General features: G+C 39.3%; 1 protein-coding gene across 1 annotated transcript; it reads right to left on the bottom strand.

Annotated features, from left to right (window-relative positions):
- Positions 1-5278: 5278 nt before the first annotated feature.
- On the bottom strand, positions 5279-8462 carry LOC147862053 (pentatricopeptide repeat-containing protein At3g53360, mitochondrial-like). The gene has a single exon (XM_087322901.1). It carries the CDS (start codon positions 8239-8241, stop codon positions 5596-5598), a length of 2646 nt encoding a protein of 881 aa, XP_087179027.1. The 5' UTR covers positions 8242-8462; the 3' UTR covers positions 5279-5595.
- Positions 8463-11210: the final 2748 nt, after the last annotated feature.

The following is an 11210-nucleotide window of genomic DNA, read 5'->3' as shown; positions in this document are numbered from 1 at the left end:
AGACCCGGACCTTCCCTCCCCATTCAGAAGTCACACTACATAATGTCCCTCTTTGTGGTCCTCTATATGTGTCAACTAACTACATGGCATCATCTATTCGTCCGATTCACTTCAAGCAAGAACATGGAATGGAACGCCGATATGGTCTTCCCGAGTGTATATAGATGTGAGAGTAAAGAAAATGGAATGGAACGCCGATATTGGTCTCCCGAGTGTACATATAGATGTGAGAGTGTAGAAAATGGAATGGAACGCCAATATGGTCTCATCGAGTGTATATAGATGGGAGACTATACTCTAGGGGAAATACAACTAGCCTCATCAAATAGCAGCCGAGGGAGAAATAATAATAGAACTAACAGTCGTGATGTGGCAAGCCAGAACATAGATAAAAGAGATGGGGGATGGAGCAACCATATTATATGTATATCATACAAAATACCTCTCCTTTGACCTCTTCTCTTGTTCTTTGGAGGTTCGCCGTCACCATCATCGAGCCCATAGTGTGTTGGGACTGTTCGAGGGAGTAACGAAGTTCGGCTACCAACATATGAAAGAACCTCAAAGCAACTCGCATCAACACGAGAACACGATGTTGTCTTTTATCGTAGGCGATGCCTTGGTGATGCGGCAAAGTTGGAACTTTCACCAAAAACTTGACCATTCTTCACCCGAACCTGAATAATAGTCGTCAATTCGTCGATGCACAACATGATGCACACCCAATTTGACCCACTCCATGACTCGCAACCTTTTTGTGCCAGTGGCTACCCGTTGTTGACTTGTGCTTCAAAAATGTTGTGTCCCCCGTATATCGCCCGCAAGCGAGGGGTAAGCAAGTCTTGATGATTTATTGGGCGATTGTTATGGAATAATCCCTATAATGAACTATGAAAGAGCAAGTCGTTGCTGGCATATATTATGACACACTTGATACCCTTTGATGTTACTACAAAGATTATAAAAATTTGATTTGACATTTCTAAGATAGGAAGTACCCCACTTGGATGTGTAATGTTTGGTGCTTTGGCAATACACATATGCATTTAAAGGTTGGACGGAGTGGACTACATTTAGGTACATGTCCATGGCCATCTATCAATAAATGATCTATTGACTTTCTTTTAATATACTATATATTGGGCACTTGCTCAATTCAAAGTGTGGAGCAATCTATTTCTCAACCATTGATTGATACATAAATGTTTCCTTGTAACATCGTCAACTTCTAATTGTTGATCTTTTTTGTATTGTGTGCATGACTCGCATCGAAGAAAACCATTTATATTTGTCCTTAATATTTATTCAACATGATTTGCATTTAGACTTTTTCGTTCTTCTTATATTGTCTTTGTCGTTTGCTCTAGGTTTCTAGCATTTCCTTTGAAGTATTAATACGTTCCTAAGAAGAATATTGTTAAAATTATGTTGACGTGAATAGATTTGACATATGTCATGGTGAAAATTCGATTGAGACCCAATTATTGAATTGTAAACACGATATGCAATTTGACAAGGTTGAAACTAAGAAGAAAAAGAAAGTGAGTACAAAGCTAAATATGGAATTTGGATAATGTGCAAAGGGACAAGATTTACAAGAATGTGCCAGAGATCGACATTGAACTGCAATGATCAAACCCCAAAAATAAAATTTGTGTATAATAATGTTGAACTCATGCATGCTCGTCACCTAGCTTGCACATGTGATTGCCAATTGCCTACAATGTGTTAGCGTGTGGCACTTGGCAATCATGCATGTTTATTGTGTGACATGATACAATGGCAACAATTAGGTATAGTTCCACAAGCCCCAAGAAAACTTATTGGAATGCCATCCATAATGAAAATTTTCATAAATAGTTGTGGCATTAGCAAGATTCTTGTTGGGAATTCGGTCCCTCCTAATGGGATCCGGAGGAGCCGGATCGAGCGAGCCGAAGGAAGGAACCGGAAGGTATCCAAATGGATCTAGTGTGAACTAGATCCAGGAACATATCTGTAAATATGTTCCTAGTGTGCCTATCATGGCCATATTTGTAAATAGTCCTAAAATCATATAAGTATAAATATGACTTAGGGCAATCACATCTATGATGATGCATGTAGAGATATTGTTATATAGACACAGAGAGGAGAGAGAGAGATACAGAAAGTTTTTTTTGTTGTAACCGCCAGTTGGTGAAGACAGAGCTCGGGGTCATTGCCTTCGAGTCTCCCATTGTGTCATTCCTCTTATAGTGATAGTAGGAACTGTGGGCTCCCGTGGTTTTCCCCTTTAGGGTTTTCCACGTTAACATCCTGTGTTGTCTCATTTCTATTTTCTATTTTCTTCATTGAGTGAGTAAGACTCGGTTGTGGCCGAGCACTATTCCGCACATTCTTGGTGGGCTCTCTCGCGTACTAACCATTCTATCACATCATCTAGTTTGTTATGCTTGAAATTGGAGTCCAAACTTGCTGCAACCTCATACTCATGATCGGAAGTTGAAAGGGGGGTCACCAAGCAAAGGCGTAGTGGTGTTCCGTGGAAGTGGGCATTGAACTTGCAAAACCCTTGGGGTTGTTGTGCCTATGTAGCAATAGTGACAACCATAGCTATTTGGCATTAACTATCCAAGCCTAGGTTCGATCATGATTCTAGACTTCACACCTACTATTACCTTTCACCCTTAGTTCCACATTTATGGAGACTTACAACACAAACACACACCCAACCCACCTACGAACTCTAGTCACACACAAAGACAAGGGAAGCCTTAAATATGTTCCTAAAAGAGCCTACTATTCCAACAAAATATAAGATATATTAAATATCTATTAGATCACTATTCAACCACAAGACCAACAACATTGTATGACATCTAGAACCTTGATTTCAAAGAAGCAAGCCTCAAAAAAATCAATCACTTTTTTTCATATGTACACAATTTCGTGATATTTTTGACAAGTTCTATGTGACATGTGGTTGCTTGGGTTTCTTTGAGTGCAATTTCTTTTAGTCTTTAAGAAAATGAATTGCCTAGTCAAGATTATGCAAAACCTTTACATCAATCTATTCATGACTAGAACCAAGAATTGCTAACAATATGAGCCATGTCTCATCGAGCATTGGAACGTTGAACTCAGACGTTCTCGAATTATTTACCCATTATGACTCTAGGCATCTTGATACGAACAAAACAAGCATCGAGCATTGGAACGTTGAACTCAGACGTTCTCGAATTATTTACCCATTATGACTCTAGGCATCTTGATACGAACAAAACAGGCTATTAAATTTTGCATTTAATAGCCTTGGTTAGACCACTTGTTTCTTGTCTCCCCCTACCCCACCCACCCCCGGCCCCCCAAAAGAAAAGAAAAAAGAAAAGATTACGACATAAATCTAAGCTAAAGATTATTAAGGTTATCAAGGTCCACCATTTTTATAGTATTTCCAATATCTAAAGGGTACCCTACTTTCTATCTCAATAGTAAATCTTACCTCTACCCAAAGTCATTATTATAAGGTCAAGTATTAGGGAAATGCATGAAATTGTGCTTTGCGTGTAATGCCATATTTTAGTAAACCGAATGTCAACTTGCCATCTTTCTTTTTTTCTTTTTCTTTTTTTTTTTCCAAAAAAACTTGCCATCTTATTGAAATCTCCATTTGGAATAGAAAAGTAATATTTGATGCCATGGAATACATGCAACACCCTAATCTATTACGTGCAAAAACCAATCCAAATACAAAGTTGGGATATTATTCAAGTGACGTAAATCAAATTCTTGCATGATGGTGAATTAATAGGTGTTTGTGTTTTGGGTAAAAAAAATTAGAATTGACAGTTTCACTCTTAGTTTACCTTATTAAGTGTGACATCATCACTTCCTTTTTGAGATATAATATACAATTGGTTATATTATTTATTGCCACGCGATCGACAATTTTGAAAATGACAATACTATCATTTCCACAATATCAACATACAAAATAATACAATTAAGGTTTGTTTTCTCAACACAAAATCAAGGCAATAATGTAACTAAAATAAAGAAGAAATGTTTATGAAGTTAATTCTATCTTCTAGGCCCATGTCCTACATAATCATTTCACAATGAAGAAAGCCAAAAGCATCACTCTGCAACGAGTTTGGTGTTTTAGGTCCATGTGTTGAGAACTTTGGAAGAGTTTTATATTGACACATTGCCATTTACACTTTCCAAGATTCACAAAAACACGGATTTATCCGTTTTAGTGAAGGATGTGAAACATACAAAACACGAAAGCGCATTACCATCTTAGAACTAAAACTAGTGTGAAATGTTAGGTACCATGAAAGGCATTGTGAGGACATTAATAGTCAAATATATGGACATGGCATGATCATGCACATTGTGGGCCTAGGTTAGCACTTGAATGCATGTACAAGGGGGTGTACATGTTAATATATATGATACCACAATTGTGTCCATGCATGATGCAAGCTTCACCCTAATCTTACTTCTAGAGCAGATATACAAGCACAATCTTGACCAAATGAACCTTTGAAATGCAAACATAAATGCCGCAATTAGAGCATACACAATTTCAAGGTAAGATCATCCATGTCTTCACAATCACGAGACCACTTTCTCTCCTATAACACAAATACTTCTATTGTATGTACATTACAAAATTGGAACTATGTTTCATAGCTCCCAAAATAATAAAATTTAGTGATGGTGGAACCAATAGTTGACCTTGTTTTTCCTAGGCCATAGCTGCTTTGCAAAACATGTGCATGTCCAACACCTTTTTCTTTTCAAGATTGTTTCAAGATTGTTCCAAGTCTTAACTATGATGGTCAATATGCTGGACATTAACTCTTAAAACTAAATTACTCTATACTATCTGATTTACATAGAGCACACACGCACTCTCTCTCTCCTACAAAACAAATCTCCACATACCTTATTTTATGTCACTTTTATTGTTTCTGTCAACTATTTTGTTGTGAAACATGTGTTTAATTTGAATGGATGTGAACTTGAATGTATTATTAGCAAAAAGTGTGTGCATGATCTCAACTATAGAGGTTTTAGGATGTGAGCACAATATCAAACCTATTGTTGAGATTTAACCCACAAGTTTTATTTCACATACACAAGTTTTACAACACAATTATGTTAACGACATTTGAGTTTTACACACAGTCAATGTATAAGCTTGAAAAGGCCTTGATTTCATTATATACAAGCCATGCTAGAGGTGCAAAGACATCTCATATCACACACAAGGGCATGTAATGACATACAATACGGAGGACATGATTAGATAATAAAGAATAATGCCCGAGGGTACCATTCAAAAAGGTAGCCACCTCTTTATAGTATATATACATGTGAATGCTAATGTCTATGTTCAAACTACAATTGTCCAATATCTAGTAGACCTACACTATCCTTCATTAACTCCTAATTACTCGTAAGTTAAAACATACACCACTTTCAGAAGTGTATCTTACAGTTAGAGAATTAGAGATAAAAGGTTGGTTGCATTGTTCTGGATCTACCTTGAGTTGAAGGATAATAATATGTATCACTAGATGACTCATCTTTGATTGGTGAAAGTTAATGTGTACATTCAATACCGATATTTGGTATGGTGGTATCATAGTTGGCATGAACATATAGGTTTGATAAAAGAACATATGAGGCAGGAATTTCTGAATCCAATTCAAAGGCTTGTTGTGCAGCACGCTCTCCTCGCTCCACGTCACTTTGGTACCTACATGAGCCAAGTAATGCAAGGAAATATAAGGGTGTGACATCCTCTATTGGTAAAGCATTGATTAGATTCTCTGCTTCATCCAATCTTCCTATTCTACCAAGAAGATCGATTATGCATGAGAAATGATCGGCAGATGGTGATGTAGCATTATTACCAATGATCAATGAAAAAATGAGACAACCCTCAAGAAGGAGTCCATCGTGACTACATGCAGCTAGGACACTAGTGAATGTGATTTCATCTGGCTTTACATTTTCAATTAGCATTTGTTTGAAAGCGTTTAATGCCTCTTGCCCTAGCCCGTGCTGTGCATACACTGCAATCATGGCATTCCATGAAACTGGAGTCCGAGTTTCGAGACTATGAAACATCTTTCTCGCAGTTTCTAAATCACCACATCTTCCGTATAAGGAAATAAGAGCTATTGTTACAACAGTGTCTATTGTGTGTCCACTGTTAATAACACTGGTATGCACCTTCTTTCCTTCAATGAGGTCTGATTCCTCCGCACATGATGTAAGCCAACTTGTCCAAGTGATGATATCAGGCATGCAACCTCTGCTTAGCATTTTATTCACTAACTGAGTGGTTCGACCATGAAGATTGTAAACTGAAAGTAACACATTCCATGAAACCGAGTCACACTCGCTCATGTTGTCGAACATTCTTTCAGCATCTTCAACACCACCACACTTACCATACATGTTCAAGAGAGCATTGTTAACAGTAATGTCTGCCGCAAGTGCGGTATACAAAAGACAAGCATGCATCTGCTTACCTTTGGAAATAGAAAATGCCGACAGGAAGCTTACACAACAACCCTGATCTGGAATAAAGCATTCCAGAAGCATCCTATTAAACAGTTGTAGGGCCACGTGACCCATCTTGTAATGGGCATATATCGCAGAAAAAGCAGTCCATACCACTAAATCTCGAGCTTGAACCTCACTAAACACCCTCTCAGCATACTCGATGTTACCACATCTTCCATACATACTGATAAGAGCTGTTTCGACGCTTGCATCAATTATCTCAGATTGGGCACATAAAATCTGTACATGAATCTGTTTACCGTAAGCCAGGGCTATATCGCCTGTGAAAGCACTCATAATGCTAATGTACGTGATTTTGTCAGGGATTTCTTCCTGGTGCATCCTTCGGAACACCTGAAGAACTTCCCAAACCCACCCTTGTTGGGCATACATGCCGATGATGCAGTTCCATGAAATTCTATCTCGCAGTGGCATTCTTTCAAACAAGTTTTGTGCTTCTTCAAATTTCTGATATTTTCCATATAGATTGACCAGAATATTTGATAATACCACGCCTAAATCATATCCACATTCAATAACAAATGCATGAGTAACTCTACCCTCAGAACACGTAGAAAGATTAGTGCAAGTTTCAAGAATGGAGGCAAACGCAATGGGATCAGGTGTATTTCCACTCATTAGTATTTGAGTAATAATCTCAAAGGCTTTTTCAACCTTCTTATGGGACACAGATGCTGCAATCATTGTGGTAAATGATACAATATCCTTGTCAGAGAGTTCCTCGAATAAACTACACGCATCCTTGAATGAGCCACATTTACTATACATATTGACAAGACTATTGCCAAGGGAAATGTTCATCTCGTATCCACTGGACAGTGTGTGGACATGAATCTGCTTTCCCCTGCATATATCTTCTTCATCGATACATGCACCCACGACATTGATAAAGCTAATACCATTTGGCAAAACTCCTTGCTCTCTCATATTATTGAAGGTCTGAAGAGCTTTCTTCCTTTGGTCATGCTGAACATGAATGCCGATCAAAGCACTCCAAGTTAAAACATTCCGTGCAAGTATTGTATCAAATACCTCTAAAGCCATGTCTAGGAGGCCCAATTTACCATACATGTTAACTAGAGCAGTTCCAATTGTGACATTCTTTTCATGATTAACAGTCAGAACACCGACATGGATCCTTCGGCATTCTCTCTCAGAAGCTGCAGAAGCACATGCAACAAGAATGCCAACAAAGGAAATTTCATCTGCAAACACACACTCCTCCATCATTTGGAAATGAAGCTGAAGGGCCTTCATACACTTCCCTTGTTGAGCATAGACTGAGATAATGGCTGTCCAAGCCACGACATCCCGGATGGACATCATATCGAAGGTTACCGAGGCACTATCCAACATGTTAAGCTTTCCATTCATATTTAGAAGGGCTGTATTCACCACATCATCAAAAGCATACTTGGTGGCAAGAATTTGTGTGTGTACCTGTTTCGCAATGCGAGTAAAGACCCTATGGTCCGTCGGGTATTTTCCAAGAACATCATGTCCACGCTTCTGTTTACCACTTCTAATGTCTCCATGGATTGCGCACGCAGAGACGACATCAAGAAAAGCAAGCTTCTCTGGAAGAATCCCTTCTTGCATTGTCTGTTCAAAAACATGGAGGCGTTTCTTCGTTTCTCCCTGAGTTCTTCGCATGTTGGCAGAGGGTGAAAGGCCTTGTAAGCATCATCTTCAATGTCCATGGAAGCTCCAAACAAAAGAGGAGCTCATCTGCAACTTCCAAGGTACCCATACCACCACTGGGTCATCATCAGAGATGAAGATTTGTTCCTCAAGAATGGGAAGATCATTGCTGTGAGATGATCCATAGAAATGAACCAAGATTGAAGTGTGATTGCTTACCTTGGATTGTTATTTGAATGCAACTAAAAGTAGCCGAGACATTCATTTGACAAAACTAGAAGGCTTTCTTGAACCTTAACATTGACTTGAGAGGGGGGAATCTTCTGATTTTGAAAGGCTATTTCCAAATGTATTCTGTAAAGCCTTTAAACCCTAACCCCCCTCTTATTCTAGATCTTGGTTATCTAAGGTCACTCCATATTAATTGTATTTGTCAATACTTATGGAACCTCATGTTGCTCCTCCTTCACCTCCTATTGAGCTTGATGAAGGTCCATAATATGAGGTGGAAACCATTTTGAACTAAAAAATTGTGGGCAGCGAATTATATTCTTCTGTTGGTTGGTTAGGTTATACACTTGCTGATTGAACAAGAGAGTCTCCTAAGAATCTCACTAATGGCACATAACTTGTCGATGAATTTCATCATCAATATCCCCGAATAAGCTGAGTCATGTTCATGCATTGTGACTTGTGTATCTTGTAAGGAATAATGTTATGAACATGTACCACAAGTCTAAAAACATGGCAAAATTTGAACCCATAACCTCAAAACATACATGTAACCTTAACCATTAAGGTAAATTATAATATAATTGAAATATCACTATGCACAATTCCAAAACTCATGCTTCTAACATCCCAAGTGGCATTTTTGCATGCATGCAAGGTAGATAGCATGCATGTGTCCAAACCATACTATATACATGCTGTTGAATGTTAATGAACCATTCGAGTTCATTGCAAGTCTTCAACATATTATTGTAACCTTATTCTTTTTGTTAATACATTTGTCGAGATATCAAGCTCAACTATGTTTAGTCCTTTAGTTAACCGTGTAACTTAGTAATTACCTAGATATAATCTAGTTAGTGTGTTGAGGATCTTGTACTTGTACGTAAGTGGGGATACATCCTAGATCCTCCACTACCAAGTTCATTTAATATAGGACTTACATCCTTGTACCTATATTCTCCTCACACATGTGCACCCTTGCACATGAGATCTATATATACCTCATCATGAGTATTTTTGTAACTTGATGCTTATTAATATATGTAAATAAATGGACCTGGTGGTGTAATGCAGTGGAAGATAATTGAGGGAGTGAGTGAGTGAGTGTCTGTATGCACGTAAGGCAAAACAGAGAGAGAGAGAGAGAGAGAGAGAGAGAGAGCTTAAGACAGAGATAAAAGACTGTATATTACATTAATCAAAATACTTCCAGCAGTAACTAAGTTACAAGGGGTTGGTTTAAATACCAACTAAACTAGGGTAAGTGCCCTTTCTACTATTTACAAAACTAGCCTAGTATGTCCATGAGCTAGTGTGAAACCTATTACTATGGGAAGTTGAGTTCGACTCTCAACACGTCCCTTCGAACACAACTTCCATCTGTCGAAAAGTTGTTTCGGTTCGGTCTTCGGAATCCGGCTTCTGGCATTCGTAATCCTCGAACTGGATTGTCCGGCTTTTCGGGTTTGTGCTCGATTCAATTAACTACGTGTTGCGTACTCACGTATCGTTCTGTGTTACGTCCATGTCGCCTGTAGTACTCCCCCTCAAGCTTGACAATGTGGATGTCGTGAGACCAAGGTCCGATGCGAATAGCCCAAGCTTATCGACTCCTAAGGCCTTCGTAAAACTATCACCAACCTAGAGGTGCATACTGATATGTTGTAGATTGATTTCTCCGGCTTGTACGTGCTCGCGGATGAAGTGGCAGTGCACTTCGATATGCTTAGTATGCGCGTGAAATACGGGGGTTCCGCGCTAAGTAGATGTTGCTCATGTTATCGCAGTATAGGCGAATCAGATCTTTGATAAGTACGCCCAGATCCTTCAGTATATGCTTGAGCCATGCAGCGACTACCGCACCCCTGTACGATGGTTCGGGCCGTACTTGGTAACGAGTGCAAACAATAATGCTACCTACCATCTCGCTGAACTCGATGGGACTAAGCTGGCTATACCAATAGCCAAGAAGCGGGTTAAAATCTTCAAAAAGTGACACGACAAGGAGCCAACCCTCGATGACCTTGACGAAGATAAAGGCGAGCAAACAACAAGCCACGGGGTCAATGAGGAGGAGGAAATGAACTATTGACCACCCTTAGCCCGCCATTCTTGGCACATACCAGAGGATGTGCCGTTTGGCGGGGGTGGATGTCGTGATGTGGCGTGCTTGAGAGTGGGAAAAACTGGCGAAAGGGGGGGTCAAAATGTGTATGTGCAATGTGTGTGCACACAAAGGCGATTAATTGTGCATATGCAAAATAAAAGGGAAAAGAAAGGGTGGAAAGGAGGTATAGAAGCTCGTGTAAAAAGTAAGAGAGAGGAGAGATAAAAGGTAGAGGGGAGACATACTATGAATTTATAGAGGTAGAATCACACATTATATAAGAGAGAGTTAATGAGCTAGTGGATAGTCACATTGATTTCTAGCCAGAGGTGTAAGGTTCTAATCTAATCTTACAGTGTAGTGTGATTTAAGGAATTTTATTCCTTTTTTGCATTAAAGACAAAATTGGCGACCTCCCCTTCCTTTTTTCCTAAAAAAGGAGGTCGAGGGGGGCTCATTCGAGGAGGACGTTTTGGGAGGAGGAGACTATCACCAATTTTCCTTCGGAGCTCTTCATCTTCTTATTCACCACTTCTCTTTATCGCATACCCCTTCATCCCCCCACCGCCATGTGCTCGTCTTCTTCGCGTCGGCACTCGAAGTGCTTGTGAGCCCAAGCTTCGCTGGTTCGACGTTGCTC

This window comes from Azolla caroliniana, unplaced genomic scaffold, assembly GCF_043228905.1.
Source record: "Azolla caroliniana isolate FFs.n. ecotype wild unplaced genomic scaffold, voAzoCaro1.0.p SCAF_7, whole genome shotgun sequence".
NCBI classification, from domain to species: Eukaryota; Viridiplantae; Streptophyta; class Polypodiopsida; order Salviniales; family Salviniaceae; genus Azolla; species Azolla caroliniana.
This window is presented reverse-complemented; position numbering and strand designations above follow the sequence as displayed.